At 38.1% G+C, this 19550-nt stretch overlaps 1 protein-coding gene across 5 annotated transcripts in view; it reads right to left on the reverse strand.

Moving 5' to 3' along the window:
* The window catches only part of MAP4K3 (mitogen-activated protein kinase kinase kinase kinase 3), an 80786-nt gene that overhangs the window by 36368 nt on the left and 24868 nt on the right, over positions 1-19550 (reverse strand). For 3 of the 5 annotated variants that reach the window (XM_085219112.1, XM_085219111.1, XM_085219110.1), the window contains exons 8-15: positions 19478-19550; positions 16783-16914; positions 14314-14376; positions 14159-14240; positions 13933-14043; positions 9286-9361; positions 7935-7993; positions 5413-5475 (exon numbers count right to left, since the gene is read on the reverse strand). In XM_085219112.1, the coding sequence (XP_085075238.1) occupies positions 5413-5475; positions 7935-7993; positions 9286-9361; positions 13933-14043; positions 14159-14240; positions 14314-14376; positions 16783-16914; positions 19478-19550 (659 nt within the window). The remainder of the gene's footprint in view (positions 1-5412; positions 5476-7934; positions 7994-9285; positions 9362-13932; positions 14044-14158; positions 14241-14313; positions 14377-16782; positions 16915-19477) is intronic. The other 2 variants (XM_085219113.1, XM_031552347.2) reach the window with 1 other exon arrangement.

Genomic DNA, 19550 nt, shown 5'->3' on the forward strand with positions numbered 1-19550 from the left:
CTCAAGGCCTACAACCAAGTGAGAACAAATGAGAATACAGTCAATAACCTTGCTGTCAAAGATGCAGTCCCAGATCACTATGCATTCAAACTCAGGCTATTAAGGACCAACTCTTGAACCAAGGCAACCACATACAAGACAAAAAGCTATTTGCAGATGACAACTGCTTTGGGAAGAAAAGATAATACGAGAAATAATCACTATTTCTTCACACAATTTTCCAGGTCATATAAAAAGACAAATCACACCTTTCAGTGTAATCTATTGTGCAAAGTAATCGATGACTACAAAAGTATAAAGATTTCCTCAAAGAGAAGACAAATTGGAGGGAGCGTATGGCTATGCTATAAAATATCCCAGGAACTACCAAAACTACAATATCTTCAGCAGTTGAAGCTTCAAAAAAAATGCTATTTAATTTTCAGTAGAATTTCATGATGAATCATTACTTGAACTTTGACACACTGTTCCTAATTAAGATACTTACTCCCCAGGGATGAGCTGTACTAAAAAAATATTTTTAGATGTTCAGTCTTTCAAAAAGCAAAACCGAATGTATATAGTGAACTATTAATTCAGCTACTTCTCCATCTGCTACCTGGAACTTCAGCCCATTAAAAAACTGATAATTTCATAATAAAAAAGATAATTTCTTAGAATCACAGAATGGCTAGGATTGGAAGAGCCCTCAAGGACATCAAGTTCCAACCCCCTTGCCACAGGCAGGGTTGCCAACTGTTGGATCAGTACTAGATCAGACTGCTCAGGGCCCCATCTAACCCAGCCTTAAACACCTCCGGGGATCCACAGCCTCTCTGGCAGCCTATGTCAGCACCTCACCACGCTCTCAGCGAAGAACTTTCCTCTGACACCTAATCTAAATCTGCCTTCCTTCAGTTTAAAACCATTCTTCCTTGTCTTGTCACCATCTAAAGTAACAAAAATTAAGGATTTAAATCCCAAAAAGTGCTGGGGAAAGAAATCCGAATTTTGAAGACTACAAAACACCTTTGGACTATTAACTTAAACAAGAAGGAACATACATGTGTCTGTTTCTCAAAAAAGCTAAGATGATGCAGTTCCTATCATGCTGCTTCATAAAAGAGAATGCTTATTTTAAGAAAACTCTGATATTAATTAATAAGATAAACTTTTAATGCCTTCATTTTGTTAAAAATGCATTCTTGAATTTCACTGGATGGCATAAACCACCACAAAATAGCTGATTTAACACATACTTCTTTTTTTTAAAACACAAATGAAAGTATGTCTCTCTGGCAACTGACTGAGGTTTTCCTGCACACTACTGCTACATAGCTGTAGTTCTCCTTTTCCCTGTGTTTCAGTTCTCTACACATTTTCTCTATGAGTATCCACTTCACACAAACAGCACTATTTCAAATCCATGTAATGGAACACCGCTATATAACTACAGTGTGACCTCAGTGAAAAGGGCAAATGTACACAACACTTTTAAACCACTTCCTAGCAATGAAATTAGACATCTCATCTCTTATGCCAAAGCAAAAGTATCCAAAATATAAAGGGAGGATGAAGAGTAAGAAATAACCAATCCAAGTTCTTGATCTCTATGCACTTTCACCCTGACTCCTATTTACTTTCCTCTGATGATAAGGACCACACATCATTTTATTATCCAAAACAGAACAAAGCATGAAGATATTCTGCAATCCAACTAATTGGCAGCTATTATAACTCTAAAATAAGTATTGCAAACAATTATGAATATAAACCTTCGTGGTTTTTAACAAAGGAAAATCATATGTATGCATGTATAGAGAGGAGAAAAAAAAACTAATCAAATTAAAGAATAGCCCTACTGTGCAAAGTTCATCATCTATGTCAGTCACTCCTCTCTAATTTAACATTTTCCTACCAAGATTTCAATTTCTATGCCACAAAACATTAACACAGAAAAGCTATGCTGAAACATCTCATTCTCAAAATTAACTGTAGCCAGAGACTATTAAAAATTATTACATCCAGAATATGCTCATAAGCAAATAAATAAATATAAATTAAATAAGACCAAATGCATAAATGCATCTGGCAACCACAACAGCAAGGACTGTATGGTGACAGCAAAAACCCTTACTAAATACTTTGTCAAACAAGTCTAACATGAATGCCAAGTTCATAGCAATTGAAAACAACTTCAATCCAAGTTCCTTCCAACTCCTCTGTCCCCACTTCCTAAGGAGGTAAAACTCAATGTGTTTCACTGTGTGTTGAACACCCTAAGATTAAATAAAGACCAACTCAGAATCACTTATTCTCCAATGCAAAGAAAAAAAAAGTGGCTAGAGTGTTATCATTCGGTTACTTGGAGCAGATGTACTGCACCCAGTGTGCTAAGAGAGCTGCTGCGTCGTTGTGAGATCCCTCTCCATCATCTTTGTGGGAACTGAGGGAGAGCTCTGCTAATTAGTAACAGGTACATTTCACATCAGCCTTAAAAGAGGAGGCTCTTAGCAGAAGTGGGCAATAAAACCTCATGGAGGTCAAAGCAGCCTACTTCAAGCCAGAACGTGACACATCAAATCCAAGAGACATGATCCAACTTTCCCTCGAGTTGAATTTGATTGCAACTCTGTATGTTCCATTTGCAAATTTGGAGGTAAGTATTTACACTGACTAAAACCAGTCAAAAATAACAAATAATTGCCAAAAATATCATCAATCTTGAAACCTATTCTCAAATTCTTTTAATCACAATGGGAAGTACAACTGCATATTTTTCACTGTTTACAGGACTGCAATTAGTCACTGTATCACAATGCATCCAATTATTTGCCATAACATCTGCTTGTCATAATCTGTTTCATTCTGAACATTGTTATAGTTTGAAACACAGCACAGATAAGTTGATTTTCACTTTGAAGATGCATGTTTAGCTCATTTAAATGAGAAGCCAAATCCACCAAAAATGCTAACTCTGAGCCATTTTTCATCTCCAAGTTCTAGCATAAATTTTCCTTTTGATTCCATAAATTACTTGTATTCTTTTGCAATTCATGAAGTTTTTTCTCACGTTTTACCCTGACTTACCACCTTCCTTCAGATGTGTAAAAGATGTCCCCATTATCAGCATCCATACTGTTAAGGAACTCGTGGGATTGGCTATGATTCAAGCTCTTCTTGACATACAAAGTAATGCTATTTCATCAAAAGAGAGTTGCTGGTAGCAACTGCACTGCTTTCTATTCATTTTATAAATTTTTTTTTCTTTTTTTTTTTTCTTTTTTTTTTTTTTAATTAACCCGCCATTGCCAGGGTGCCTGTATATACGTACAGATATGTTGACAAAGGTCAAAGAAAATTGTTTTCATGCAATTTTTGTGCTTTGTACAAATCAAGAGATGTAGTTGTGTCTTTTAATGGCACCAAAGCAGCCATTTCTTCAGTACCATTACATTTGTTACCAATGTCTCTAACAAACACAATAAGTTGAGCCACGTCCGTAGCATCAGCACTTCCATCTGTCACCAAAACATAAAATTTCAAATTAGCAGCTTTATTCTCCAAATTTATTTTAAAAGATTTTTCTATTTCCTCGATTCACCTTCTTACGATCTGGTGAGACAAACTGATTTTAGAAAAATTCAGGTTTTTTTTGTTTGTAGGTTTTTTAAAATCAGGACAAATTATATCTGTCACATTTTCCATACATTGCTTTATAATCTCACCATCAGTGGTGCAAAATAAATAAATACATAAACAACCTGCACCAGAAGCCAGGCTCTTCTCAGCAGTACCCAGCAACAGGACGAGGGGCAAAGGCAAAAACTGGAACTCAGGAAGTTCTATGCAAATATGAGGGAAAACGTATTTACTGTGAGGGTGACAGAGCAGCAGAACAGGCTGCCCAGAGGGGCTCCAGAGATAGTCAAAACCCACCTGGGGAAACTTTCCTGTACAACCTGCTGTAGGGAATCTGTTGGAGCAGAGGGTTGGACCACCTGATCTCCAGAGGTCCCGTCCAACCCCTGTGATAGAAAAAAATAACCTGGAAGAAGTTGCACATTTTTTTCCTCAAGATATTATATACTTGAGACTACCTCTGAATGCATTTTTAAATACAGCAAAAACGTTTTAAGGGCAATAATTTTGGTCCTGCTATGCCCTCTCATGATTGTAGCATTAGTACTTTACAAGCTTTAGTAAAGTAATCATTTCTCAAAGGGAAGAAAGGACAGTCTAGCTGGGAGACATGTTGTTACTGGCTTCTCAGGCCCACAGATTGTAGGTTAACATCACAGGAAACAACACCAAAAGCAACGTCAAAAAGCATCAATTGAAAAAATAAAAACCAAGATGAAAGAAACTGAAGCCAAAAACCAAGCAAGTACCCCCAAAACTAAAGCAATTGCACAGATGAGATGTTTCTCATACAGAGAAACCTAAGCTTCTGTTTCACAAATTATTTTGAAATATTTTTCTATCAACAAAGCTACATGAAATTCCTTCCAAGAATGGAAAAGACAGAGTGAAAGCCCTCAGTAATTACAGCATTGGAAGATACAAGGCACATCAAGCCAAGTGAAGCCAAAACCAGAAATCCAAAATAAAACCCATCACACTAAAAAAAAAAAAAAAACAAAAAAAAAAAACAACAAACCAAGACATTCCCAAACAGCTCAGTTTTTCATTTTTCCCCACAGTACACTTGCATTAAGCAGCTCACAAATCAAAGAAAGCCACTAAAACAATGCTCTTCATCTAACACAGAAAGCTTATTTTTTTTTCACTGTACAGGAAGATGTCAGAGTCAAAAGTATTACTTTTCAATCTATGCAGTGCCTAAAGAGCAAAAAGAATGAGTAAACTCACTTTCCACGGTAACTTTTGTATTGCAGTGCTAACAGCTGAGATTCTTAGCAGTGTGGTAGCAGAAAATTTGGAAAAGGTATCAGAGCAAAAATGGTGCCAAACGCCATTGAAAATACTTATGACCCTGCCATCTGTTACTTGTATTGAGTTTATATTCATTCTGTAACTAACTACTATCTGGAGAATTTGGATATTTAAGTTTATGTCATTTTATAGTCTTTCAGGGGACTATTTAAAGGAACTACCAAACAAAACTACCAACACCATTCTTTCCTATTTTTAAATAACTCTCTAAAAAGTTACTGTTATGCACTGTAAAGTAGTTAAATAAATTGGAATGACTGCCTAACACTGAGTCCCCCTCATTAAAGCGGTTCAACTAAACATGAACATGCATTAAACACTTGCAGTACTGCACATTTTAAGAATTCCATTCTACATTACAATGGCTTTCACACAGATGAAAACACCAGCACAACAACAGGACAAAGCACGAGCTCTGAAAAAGTAAAACAAGGACAAAACCAACACTGACATAGAAAGGCATAAGATGAAATATACCAGGTTAGATCTTGCAGTGTAGTATATGTCTTCTGTATTGTCCAAAAAATCGCTACTGTCAGGCTGTTCATTAGATAAGAGATCAAGAAATTCAAGTTATTTACATTGTTGCTGAAAGCCAGGCACAGATAAAGGGAAACATTTTTGCAAAAAAGAAAAACAATTTGTTAGTTGAAGCTCAAACCATGTTAGAGCAGTTCAGGGAGGATAAAGCACAGCAAAGGGCATTGTGCCATCACCAAAGGCTACTGAATCACACCAAAATAAGGACGTTGTTCAACACCTGAGCTGTGGTATTGGGTGAAAAACTGCCTCAGTAAGATGCAGGTATGCACGAGCTTAAAATTAAAGTGCATTACCAACAGTAACTTATCATGCAGCAGTTGTCCAGTCCTTTGGCTTGAGTACTCGTACTCTTCGGTCAAGCAGCATGAAGATTATGCATGTTTTAGCGAGATAAAAGCAAAAGGGTCAGAAGAACTGCTTTAATTAAAGAGATCAACATCGTTATTGTTGAAGGAAGAAATAGTACCTCTTGCCCCTGCTTCCATTTAAAATCATTCTTTCCCCACTCAATCCACTCCTTGGAAAGATCTCATTGGCTTCTGACACACCAATTTGAGTTTTCCACTATTTCCACGTCCAGCAACAAAATATATTTTGTCTTTGGTTTCTAGACTGAACATCATCACTCTCAAAATCCCACTCTCTCTCTTGGCTAACAGCAGTTGTAATAATCAACACAACTCTCCTAACTCTCAATCCACAGTGATAAGAACAGCTACTGCAGATACAAATATTTGATGTAAGCAGTTGTTACGGTTTTGTTTTTTAACAGGAACTGTATCTTGCTTGCAGTGGCATTTTCAGATATGTCACAGTAATCCTGTGACAGACGAGCTGATGGTTATTTCATAAATGGCCATTCTTTTCCATTCACACCTACACTGAAAACAAACTTGTACACTACTTCTAAAAAAATACTCCTACCAGGTCATCAGACATAATATATTATTACTTTGATATAAAATACCTTAAAATGAACACATTTTTATCTCAAAAAGACAGATCATGTCTGCTTGCTTCATTTCAATATGTGCAGGGAGGATGTTAATCTCCACAAGCAGATAAGGCAAGATTTGAAACACACAAACTCTGACAGGAACACAAAACAGTAAAATTTCCAGAGTTAATCTGGACATTTCAAGCCTCTTCTTGCAGCAGCAAGGGCTTCCAAATGGTCCAAAGTCCAAAGGCCCTGATTGCTAACAGCCACTGTGGAAGAAGGTCCAATTTCCCCTTTCCAAGAATACCTATCAAAGAAGTGCTCTGAGAAGTGCTCTCTTTAACCTCTGCAGAAAATCTACACACACAGCTACAGCTAGGACCTCTAATGCAGTTACACTGACGTCTAAATACTGTATCTAAAATCATTGTGACATCCTGAATATGATGGGGAAATTGTTCTCCCCCATCTTGATTAGATTCCAGAAATATCAGACTACCTGCCCAGCCAGTTGCAGAAGAGCAATATTGCACAACCTCATACACCCAGAGCCACCTGGCCCACTGACAAAGAACAGGGCACTGTGAAAGAGATTTAAGCACAGCTACAGAGCCATACCAAGGCAATAAGCATCAGAAATCCCACTTGTGGTCTGAAGACTACGGAAAAGGAAGTACATTCCCAGGCACCAACCAACTCTTAGGAACAACTGCAACTCCAGGATCTGAGCTGATGCCCCTCTCACCTAAAGTACTAAATCAATTTATTTACATTAACACCTGCTTCAGAGAACACAGTAGTCTGCAGTAAGGAAGCATCTTTTTAACTAGGAAGTCTAGGACTGTGAAGAAACCACCAAAGTGTATGAACACGGAAAGCAGTAGCCTCCATAGAAGAGGAATTTACTGCAGTGGTGTGACAGAGCACAAACACCTTCACTCACACTGCCTGAGTTCACATACACCTTGTACTGGCAGACATCCATAGGAGGAAAACATCAGCACTATACACAAAACAGCAGCCACCAAACTCAGTGTATTTCAGGTGTGATCCAGGGCCACAAAAAGTTTGTTTGCATGGGAAAATAAAAAACCAACAAAAATCTATTTTCAAATGCATTACATCTCTTCCCAGGCTCTAAATTTTATAATTATTTTTATTAGTTACCATTGTCAATGTGAGCATGAGGGAGATAAGCATCTGAGTACACATACAGAGCAATTTTATAACTAAAACAATAAGGGAACGATACACTTGGCAACAAAGTATAAAGGACAGAGGAAACCTATACATCACATAGCACATACATCACACCTGGTAAAGTCCACAAATAAGGCGTCTGTCTGTATAGTGTAATGGCACCAAACAATTTTGGACTAGTATGTTCCTGCTGGGAAAACTGCTACAAATTTTAGTAGTGTTAAGAAAGTACACTATACATCTTAGATTTCCCCTACTCCATGGATATTTGCAGAGAATAATGTATAGTGCACTGCACATCTTGCTTGTTACTCACAAATTCATGATGTGGCTCTGTTTCTTTCCTCAAGGGTGGATCAAATTTTACTTGACCAACTAAAGAGAAGAAAAGGAAAACAAATTAGACAGTGATTAGGCAACACTTAACTCCAAAGGTTAGCAAAAGTAATTCAGTTTAATGAGTATATCATATGTCCACTGATGGAAACATTTGACACACAGACACAAACTTGTGCCTGCTAGAAAGTAACAGGCACAGAAACTACTCTCAGGAAAGGGAGCACAATCATCATTAGAAGGACTGGGAGAAGAACTCAGCAAATAGGGCAGGGAAATGCCTTCTTTAAATGAGAAACACAGCTGTAATTTACAGGAAAAAAACTGATTTTGTGAATTCACTCTTGGATCTGTTCTTCTCGAGTCTCATTAGCACTAAAGAGAATCGATTCAAGTTCGGGGAAAGCTAATAACACTTTGTCTTTGGCAGGTACACTTCCCCTCTATTTTAGCTTAAGAAAAGACAACTGAAGCTGCCAGTAATGCTTTAGTTTAATTCAAGCAAAGGAATGACTACAATTTGGGGATGGAGTCTCTTTCTTACAGCCAGTGATCAACTTCCTCCCTTCTTGATTCCTACGTGTCTGTTTCAACTCAAAAGCCAAGACAACAAATACACTAAACTAAGGAAGAAAAGTCTTTCTTTGACATTTTGTTACCCAGCATAATCTGGCACCACACTGAATACCTTTGCTGGTTTGGGACACAGGGCTATAACAACCACCTCTCAGAAGAGCTCAGGTTGCACCCTGTTCAATTAAGGTAATTAAGGTACGACTTGTTAAAGTGCTGACAAGACAAGGGTGTATTCAAATATTTTACATAAGTATTTATTTTGCTTAATCATCTGAAACCTAAATCTGTAGGTAAAATATCACTTTTTTTTTTTTTAAATTTTACTGTATATCAATTGAGATGTTTCTAAGTATTTAAAATACCCAGAATAGTGGTCAAAATTTCATAAAATCGTAAAAACATTTGAGTTGGAAGGTCCCTTCGAAGCCCATCTAGTTCAACCCCTCTGCAATGAACAGGGACACCTACAGCTCCACCAGGTGCTCAGAGCCCTGTCCAGCCTGACCTTGAGTGTCTCCAGGGATGGGGTTTCTACCACATCTCTGGGCAACTTGTGCCAGTGCCTCATCGCCCTTATCATAAAGCACATTTTACTTTTATCTAGTCTACATCTCCCCTCTCTTTTAATTTGTAACTATTTTCCATTATCCTATCACGAGAAATAGTTGATAAATAGTTTGTCCCCTTCTTTCTGATAGCCTCCCTTTAAGTGACTATCAACAATTAATTTCAGATCGTCACAAGCACGTGCTTACAGTTTATTTCAGAGCGCGTCTTTTCTTCTCTCACATTTCTACTTGTCGAATGAATTCTATGAGGCACAACAAGAGGCTAGAAAACAAAAATAAAATACTTCAAAATATATTTCACTTGAAACAATACCGTGCAGTTTTTTTAAAGCACATTACTTTAGCATAGTATCAACAAAGAAAAGAAGTGGAACCCAAAAATAATGTTTTTTGTATGTTAAAGTTATTTGGAGACATTTCCCCTGAAAACAGCTTTAATTTCAGTGTATTTTTAAACTCCGAGTTTGAGCAAGTAAAGACAATGCTGATCAACATTTGCTTTTTCTCATGTTAACACTTCCCTTTTGTGCCTTTCAGTTTACAGGTATTATCAGCATCCAAAATAAGTAGTAATACTAACTCAGACTTGTTGACGGCATTTTCCTTTGTTTAAATACCTTTTCCATGGATTTCTATTTACTTCTATCTACAGAATGAAGTATCATGGACTTGAAGATCTCACTTGCTTGTCCTCAACCCCGTTGGATTCTCTCTCTTCCCTCCGCATCCACTGTTGCAGGTTCTTTTAAAAACTATAACATGAGGTTTCTTAGCAAGACTACAAGACCAACTGTCTGCTATGTGCAATCAGGCCCCGAAGTTAGTAACATAAATCCTAAAACTGAATTTTCAGAAGGTCTTCTGTGAATAAGTCTTGGTCTCCAAGAAAAAAAATCTCATTCTCCATAGCGTCACCACAAGTAATCTATGAGAACTGCATATTTGCTACATTTCTGTTCTGAATATATGGCAGCAAAACAATTTGTAATGAAAGTAATCTGACATAACAGGGTCAGAAATTTGATGTAAACATTCCTTTTATAAATACTAATTCTAATCTTCACTTGGCAGCTTTATCTACAAAACAATGGAAAAGAGCTTTAACTGGTTCACAAAGAGTCATGAATAGCTCTGCAACTATTTGATCATGAAATATTATCTGAAAGCATTAATCCCCTCCTGTTTTCATCACACACAACTTCCCTGCTTTATATTAGGATCTTACACACATACACAGCATTTCACCTCACTTCCACATTCACTTTTGTCTTTTCTGAAGCTGGATGGGCTTCAGGACTAAGGGTATTTTTTCCCCATATACCTCACAGGCACATGTTTGCTTTTGGAACTGTCAGTGCCAAGTGCCAGCCCTCCACTCATGCAAAACAGACAAACTGGGACCGCAGCTTAAAAACGGCTTGATAGATAGCTCAAGATGCATTTCAAGATCTGATCTGATTTTCCACTTGAGTATTTCAACCACAAAGTGCCGAAAGGTTTCTTACTCATAATCCTTTGCTGAAAGGCGTTGCTCACTTGCTCACTGTGCGTGAGCACTAATAACATCAGTTCATGAGCCAGGTTTTAGTAGGGGAGGACAAGCATTTTTGCTTTTGCAGTATTATTTTGCGAGTTCCTTGCATCCTGCCACAGATGTTCACTGATATTCACACTGTGCTACATGCAGAACGTGCCCTCACACTTCCTTTTCCTTGTCAACAGAATTACTGGAAGTAGCCAAATACTCATTGCTCTGTCACAAGGACGGAGTCCTCAACTCACCTTGAAAGACCTATGCTGACAACACATCAATAGAAGCAGCAGACACCCAAACTGTGCTTGAGGACAAAGGAATGTATGTTAGCTTCCAACACAATTGCCATTTTGGTACAATTTCAGGCATGGGATAGATCTCAAGAGCAGTCTTAAAGCCAAAACACACAGTGTTAAGGTTCAAACATAAGCACTTTCCTCTCTGCAACCTTTTCAGTTATCATATCAGTAACCACCACAAGAGTCACTGTCACAGGAAAGTGAAGAACAGACAGTTGCCAGCAGATACAATGGTTTACTTATAAGGGAGTGAACACAGAGTAACAATTGGAAATCCTGTCTTTGACTGAACTGGAAACCCAATTAAGTCCTCTGTTAGTTTTAGTGAGAAAACACTGAACATGCCACAATCACAGATATTGCTGCCAAATACTTATTGTAGCAAGGGGACACCTTCCTGATTATATCCAAACAACCTGATTCCATGGACCATGGTTATTTTGTTTTTGTTTTGTTTTTTTTTTTTCCTCTACACTAAATTTTTCATTTGTAAGACAAGCTTCCAGACTATCCTTCCCAAACAGCAGCAAACAGCATTCCTACAAAATCAGCATGGGCCAGGTAAACAGCTAACATAGCTCATGCTATGTTGCTGCTTTCAATTTCTGATGGGTGCATTCAGTGTATCCTACTAGTTTGGAGAGGTGATTTCCCAAGTTCTGACGAACATCTTCAGTCTATGAGCAGGCAGGTCGTGGAGCATGTTTGAGAAGGTACACTTCTTACCCGCTTTGATAAATTATAGGAATGACCACAGTGACAACAATGGCTTTAATTATGACAGAATTCTTAATCTAAAACACGGATCTTGCTCAAGATGTCTTGAGTAATTTATTACAGAAGCAGATTCTAGACTTGTTTCCTTACAAAATAAACATAATCCAAACATCCAACTCATTTTGCAGGCAAATGAAAAGCCTCAATGGAAAATTATTTGGTAACATGACATCTGAGTTGTCTGATAAAGATGATCCAATGCTACAAGTAATGGCGCTTGAAGCTCACTGGACAGCTCAAGGCCATGTGATGAAGACTGAGAAGATTATGCCTATCCCTGAAGTCCATGAATGCAACAAAATATCCCTGAGTCAGGTAAGGTAAACAGCCAATGAACTAGCATTTGAAAGAATAAAAATTAAAAAGACATGCAAGGCAGCTTACATATCCTAAGCACTATCAACTCACCCAGTTTATTTAAGATCATGAAAATAGGCACTCTTATCGCTGCTGTGAGATTATTTATTATTTTCTCCCAGACGAGGCACAGTTCTTCCCTGATATCAGGCTTCATTATGCAATAACTGATAAGTAATATATTGCACAAAGTAAGAGTTTTCTTAAAGCAAAGTCAGAAGGGACATCTGAGTGAATACAAGTTTGAAAGCTGCTGATAACTGTCAGTAAGATGTCTACAGAGTCACTTCAGTACACAAAAATCAGAGATTCCCCATGTGACTGGCCCAAAATGAAGGGTGAGATTTTTGCTAGAAAATATGTAGAAGTGACACGGGAAAATGGCACATCAGTGATTCAGGACAATTTCCAGGAAAGCTACTCAGTGCAAGCTTTCTTGATCTGAATGCTCCACTAATATGAAAGCAAGCTGAGAACAGCTATCTTTTCCTCTTACGACATCGTATGAAAGCTCCAGTTTTCTAGTTTCCACAGAAATACTGCTTTAAGGAGATCCCAGAGTTTTCTGCCATCACTGAATAGACGCTGAACTAAAGGACACCTGATCTTCAGATCTCAGAGCAAGCAGTGGATCCGAACTCTTCAGTGCTGATTCTTGACAGAGACAGAAACCTCTCTCTTGCAAGAATCAAACATATTAAGGATTTTCTTGCATTCTGACTTCCTTTTTTTTTTTTTAATTATTATTTTTAACAGCTTGACTACTAGGAACCACTTTTAAGAGTGCTAATTATTCAGTCCTTATGCCTTCCTCTCCTTCCTCACCCGTTTAAAAAGTACTTAAACACTGCTCTCCACAGTAGATTTCACCTTCACTTTCCACAAATCATTCATTTCAACTTCTAAGGAAGAATAAAACAGATGCAGCGCGTGACGTCTTGTATTTGATGTTCTAGAAAATACTAAAGCTCTTTCAACTTTTGAAATCTGAAAATGAGTATACTAAAGTAGATGCTTCTTTTAAGCCTATTTTCATTTGAAGGCATTTTTAGACTAGTTTAACCACATTAGGGAAAAAAACCCACAAATCTAAAAAACACACAAGCATGTAATTAATGAGTCAGTGGCATTTGTGTCAAAAGAATTTCTTTTCCCTGAAAGAGATAATCAATTAGGGTACTGTAAACATTAGGAAAGTCTTCATTAACAGAATTAAATACGAAGATAGGATGCAATATACAAAATATCTGCTTTTTCTAATGTAGGTAGCATTTCAGCCCTGTATTTACACAAGCATGCTGTCTTTTCCCTGCTGTTAAAGCACAAAAATCAGAGACTTTGACAACACAGTAAATGAAATCAAGTCTCATATTCTCAGACAGAAAAGAAAATTTGCAAAACACATACAGCAAAACATTTGACAAAAACAACCACTGAAACATTCTCATAGGAAAGTTGTTCAGAAAGTAGATTAAGAGCTAAAGAACAAGTTCAATATGTGTACAAGATGGTGTTATGAATGTACCCTGAGAAGATGGCAACAATTCCATGAAGAAACATAGCAGGACATATGGCAGAACTCAGGACTGACATATTCCACATCTACTTTCACACCATAAATTGGACAAGGACAACAGTAAATAAAACTATAACATTTACAACTCTCTTTTGAGCACTTCTTCCTGAACCACAACAAATTTAGCTAAGTGTCACATATAAAATTCAACAGTAGGATAACCTGAACTCTTGAGACTTCTGAGATCACAAAACATTCTGTGGTTCAACAAATAATAATTAATTAGCTAATCATTTAGTTTTATCGGAAAACAAATTCAACCTGATTTTGTAGATATAGCATATTCCTACCTCAGGATCATCATCATCAAAGTCATGGTAAGTGGAATGATCAGGATTATTCATTTTATCTAAAAGTTCAATAGCAAGACTTCGATTTAATGGCTGGGTAACAAAAGGATGCTGAAATACAGAACAAAAAAAAAACAGATTAAAATTCCAAACAGCCATATTAAGTGCATTTCCATTTTATAACTTACAAAAAAGAAAAATTAAAGAAAACCAAACAAATTTATACCTGCAGTAATTTTTCAGCAGTAGGTCTTTTCTTAGGATTTTTTGTAAGTGCCATTTTCACAAAATGATGGAAACTATTGGACCTGTAAAATGAAATGGTAAAATCAGCCCAGTGAAATACATGATCATTATCTATTGAAACAGAGAAGTGCTTACCATTTCATTTTGTCCTTTAGTTTAGGAGGCTGGAAGTTGCTTTTTGTCATTAGAAAAAGTGCTCTGAAAGAAAAAAGGTATAAATATATATACACACACACACATGCATGCACACACAAAATTAGTATAGACATTATTTTGCTGGCGGTGAGCCCATCAGTTTAAAAGATGCTACCAGGACAACACTGCTTATTTATGCATAAAAAAAGAGCTGTTAATTGCTGTGGCAGGAGGCCTTCCCACACCAGTACTGCTTATAAACTCCACATTCAAAGTCTGAAATAAAAAATTAAGGATCTTTTAACTAAATTTTGAGGTAAATGACACTTAAAAAACAATGTAGTTAACAGATTTAGAGCTGGTGCCTGAGTTGCAGTTTTAAATGCTTCAGAAGGCTCTGAGTTGGCCCTATAGTAAAAGCAATGTCACTAATCTGGGTCCTTCACTGTTTGATGATGCAGATTAGGAATGGCATTTATTAGAGGATGATTATGACATAATGTAACACGTAGATATGGAATCAGGAAAGAAAAGGCACAGATCAAAATGCACTTGGCAAGGGATGTGAAAAAAAACAAGAAGAGACAGGCTAAAGAGAATATACACCCACTCTCTGATAAATGAGAAGGGAAAATTAGCTGCAACAGACATGGAGAAGGCTGAGATACTTAGTAAGTTCTTTGCCTCAGATTTCACTGCAAGCCAGGCTTCTCGTCTCTCTCACATCACTGAATCTCTAGGTGGGACCTGAGAGAGCAAAATCCCTCCCACTGTAAGACAAAAGCAAGATCGAAACTAGTTCCTGAGACTGCATATGTACAGATTTATGGGGCCTGATGACACGCGTCCCAGAATCCTGAAGGAACTAGCATAAGATGAAGAGCGGCTTGGCAACTATATGTGAAAAGCTGTGACTGTCAGGTGAAGTCACTGGCGACTGGAAAAAGGGAAACATCACTCCAATTTTAAAGGAAGGAAGAAAGGAAGATCCAGGGAACCAAATGCCTCTAATGCCTGTGAATATCGAGGAACAAATCCTCTTGGAACAGATTTTTAGGTACACAAGGGACAAGCAAGTGATCCAAGGCAGCCAGCACATCTTCACCAAGGGCAGATTGCAAAGATCTGCGACCTTCTGCGATCAAGTGACAGCATTGGTGGTGCAAGGAAGGGCAACTAATGTTGCCTACCTGGACTTGTGCAAGGCCTCTGACATGGCCTCGTACCACATCCTTATCTCTAAAATGGAGAGATGTAGGTTTGAAGGGTGGACACTCAGTGGATAAAGAATCGACTGGAAGGTTGCAGCCAGAGGATTGTGGCCAATGGCTCTATGTCCAGAGGGAGGCTGGTCACAAGTGGTGTCCCCCTGGGTTCCATCTTGGGACCAGTGCTCCTCAACATCTTTCTCAAGGACAAAGGTGATGAGATTGAGTGTGCTCTCAGTAAATTTACAAATGACACCAAGCTGAGTGGTGCAGCTGACAAAAAAGAAGGAAGGGGTGCCATCCACAAGACTTGAACAAGCTCTAAAGGTGGGCCCACAGGAACGTAATGAGGTTCAACAAGGTCAAGAGCACAGCCTTGCACCTGGGTTGGGGAAATCCCGGATACATTTACACTCTGGGAAAAGAACTTATTGAGAACAGCTCTGCCAAGAAGGACATCATGGTCCTGGCAGATGAAACATTTAATACAAGCCAGCACCGTGTACTGCAATCTGGAAAGCCAACATCATCATCCTTAGCTGCATCAAAAGACAGGTGGCAGCAGGGCAAGGGAGGAGACTGTCCCTCTCTACTCTGCCCTTGTGAGGCCTCACCCGGAGTACTGCAACCAGGCGTAGCACCTGCAGAAAAAGAAAGATGCGGAGCTGTTGGAGTGGGTGCAGAGGAATGCCTTGAAGTTGCTCAGAGGGTTGGAGCACTTCACAAAGAAAGGTGAGGGAGCTGGGTTTGTTCAGCCTGGAAAAAAGAATACTCCAGGAAGACTTTACAGCTTCCAAATACTTAATGAGAGCTTATGGGATGGAGACTGACTGTCTTTGTTTTGTTTTTGTTTTTTTTCAACACAGTCTGATGGTGATAAGACAAGGATGAATCTTTTTAACCTAAAAGAGGGGAGATTTATATTTCATGTCACTGGAAATTTTTAACTAAGACTGGTGAGGTGCTGGAACAGGCTGCCAAGAGAAACTGTGGATGCCTCATACCTGGAGATGCTGAAGGCCAGGTTAGATAGAGCCCTGGGCAGCCTGAGCTGGCTCCTGATTTAGAGGTTGGCAACTCTGCTCATGGTAGGGGAGATAGAATTAAGGGATCTCTGAGGTCACTGTCAACTTAGGCCACTCTATAATTCTCTGAACATCCATGCAGTACTCCCAGACACCACAAGTATACAGAGCCAGCTATTCCAAATGGATTATTTATAAAGCTGTATTTACACACCAAACTTTAACCTCTCACTAACCTCATTGGATGCAGGTCAAACATTGGAGGCTGAAGTTCAGCAAGCTCTATAGCAGTTATTCCAACTGCCCACAGATCACAGAGTTGGTTATAGCCACCTTTTCTTTCTACTGCAGCAACTTCTGGTGCCATCCTACACAGTAGAAGACATCTGATGTAAGATACACTTCTCATCACAAATCAAATATCCTTCTGCATGCAGCCATAATTTCTCAACAGCTCTCAATATGCTGCATATACATTTATATGTGCCTGTGTGTATATATATACATGCAAACAAATGCATATATATATACACACACACACGTATGTATGTGCATGTAAAAAAGTATGTAACATACATTTATTGTTTTGAACTTCAAAAATTCACCCTCTGGACTACAATATTTAGAAACCACCAGGTTTTTCCCCAGTTCTCTTTTCAGTGAATAAACATTGTGGTACTCGTGTATTCAGCTGAAAGCAGTGATAGGTAAATAATTCCCCAAGTTAGAAATTCTCTCCTCTGTAGCAAGCATGCAATTTTCCTCCATAATCTTCCTGTAAACAGGAAGGAAGTGGATGAAACTAATGTGTCTTGTACTTTTACAGGAACACAAGGAATCTCTGGACTACTAAACAGCTTAGGGAGATTCCTTGATGTTGCATAAAACGTAAACAGTATGCAAATACACACATCGCCCCAGATAAGTGACCAAACGCAACAAAATGACAGGTTTTTTTTCCTTCTGGAAGCATAAGGCCTGTCAACTTGGCACACTCCTTGTCTACAGTACCTGGTTCACTGTAGTATCAGTACACCTTATTTAGGTTTACAAAGTAACTTCAGATTCATAGGTGAAAAAAACTAACAATTTACACAAAGAAGAATACCTAAATGAAATGATTCACTAAGAATTGCCGCATGTTTTGGATTTGATTGTCCTATACAACCATATCAAATGCAGTTCGCATTCCAATTTTTTTTTTTCAGAACACCTGAAAAGGATCAATGAAATAGGACATACAACTCAAAACAGGTAGGACAGAAGAATGTAACGTAATGAGTTCTACAGTAAGGCAGTAAACAGCACTACTCAGAGGACATCTCAAATGATGCACTATTTAAACACAGATATCCTTGACTGTGCATCTGAAGATAACATCCAATTTGGTGGTACAAATGTGAAATATTTACATAAACTTTCACATAGAACTCATTAGAAAAAACAACACTAAATCGAAAAAGACGCTGAAGGCAGAAGGCATTACCAACGCAGAGGAGAAACATGCACTAACTTTAGAAAGATACAGAAGAGAAGGAACGCAAGGGTAAATAGTGTGGTTACTAGAACTGACAACACTGCACAGCAGTTTTGCCTTTCACTTCTCCCCCATCCCACTACCATGCCCTTCCCTGCTCAGCACCTATAAAGATCACTCAAACCTTCACATTACAACTTCTCTACAGTCTCAACAGTTCTCCTTACTTGCTTCCACTCCCAAATCTGAAAAGACTTGCTATGGAAAACTGATGCATTTTGTAAGTATTTAACTGATGTAAGCTTTCATAATTATTGTTTAAGGTTATGGCATGTCATTTGAGAACCCTGGTGCCATTTGGAAGTTACACAGTCATCCAGATCAGGACTCAAGCCACCCAGACATCTTACTCAGGAAACAGAGCAACAAATCAGTTACACAATCATGACCGATGGGTGTTTGTGCTGCTCAGAATGGGAAGTGAATCTGTGCTTTGGCGTGACTTATACTACAGAAAAATGCTAAAAATGCTGTGCTGTAATCTGTTTCAAAGACCGAATATTTGAACGTGGCTTTTTACCATCCACACATTTTCCTTGTATTTACTATGCTGCCACGTAACAGAACTTTGAGCATCTTTCTAAGAAACATACAAAACTGCTCCTTTTACAGTGAAGAATGAGTATCATGTACTTCAAAAGCAAAAAGGGAACAATCACTTTCAGTACAAAGAGAGGAGAAAACAAAAAGCTGAACTTTAGAAAAGATTACACAAACCAGTTTACTGAGGGAAGAATAAAGATACAGTACAGACAATAAAAACTTTATTTTGCATTCAGTTGGGCTTTCTTGCTTTAGTTCTTGCTTGAAAACAACAACAACAAAAAACATAGTTTAGAAAAAACATTTCACAAGCAGCAAAGGAATCCATGAAGTCAAACAAATGAAACTTGTTATCAACTGAGGAGTTACAGAGAAGACTTATCTGGGATAGAGGGGAAGAAATGTAAGACACCAAAAAGGAAATTGAGAAGAAAAAAAATTCAAGATCACAGTTAAGAACATAAAACTGCAGACATACTTAAAATCAGACTAAACTGCAATTCATTAGTCAATAGTAACAGCAGCACACAGATGGGACCACAGAATCGCTCAAGTTGGAAAAGACCTTAAAGACTATCAAGTCCAACCACGAGCTAACCATTCTGCCCTAACTCTAACAGCCCTCCACTCAATCATGTCCCTGAGCACCACATCCAAACGGTTTTCAACATTTAAGAGCATTTGAATGATTTCACTAATGGTCAGCATTAAAAGAAAGACACAATCCCAGAAACATCAGTTTTTTGTGATGAGTCTATCCAGAAAGTTTGTGGCTTGCTTTAACATACATAATTTTTCAACAGAATGATGTTTGCTATGTATATATTGAAGACGAAGCAAAACACAATTACCAATATGGGGTGCCAATGAACGATTTCCTTTTGGCAATTGTAGCTGTTATCTGCGCAGATACTCCAAAATCAG

This window comes from Meleagris gallopavo, chromosome 2 (genome assembly GCF_905368555.1).
Source record: "Meleagris gallopavo chromosome 2, MGAL_WU_HG_1.1, whole genome shotgun sequence".
Taxonomy (NCBI): Eukaryota; Metazoa; Chordata; class Aves; order Galliformes; family Phasianidae; genus Meleagris; species Meleagris gallopavo.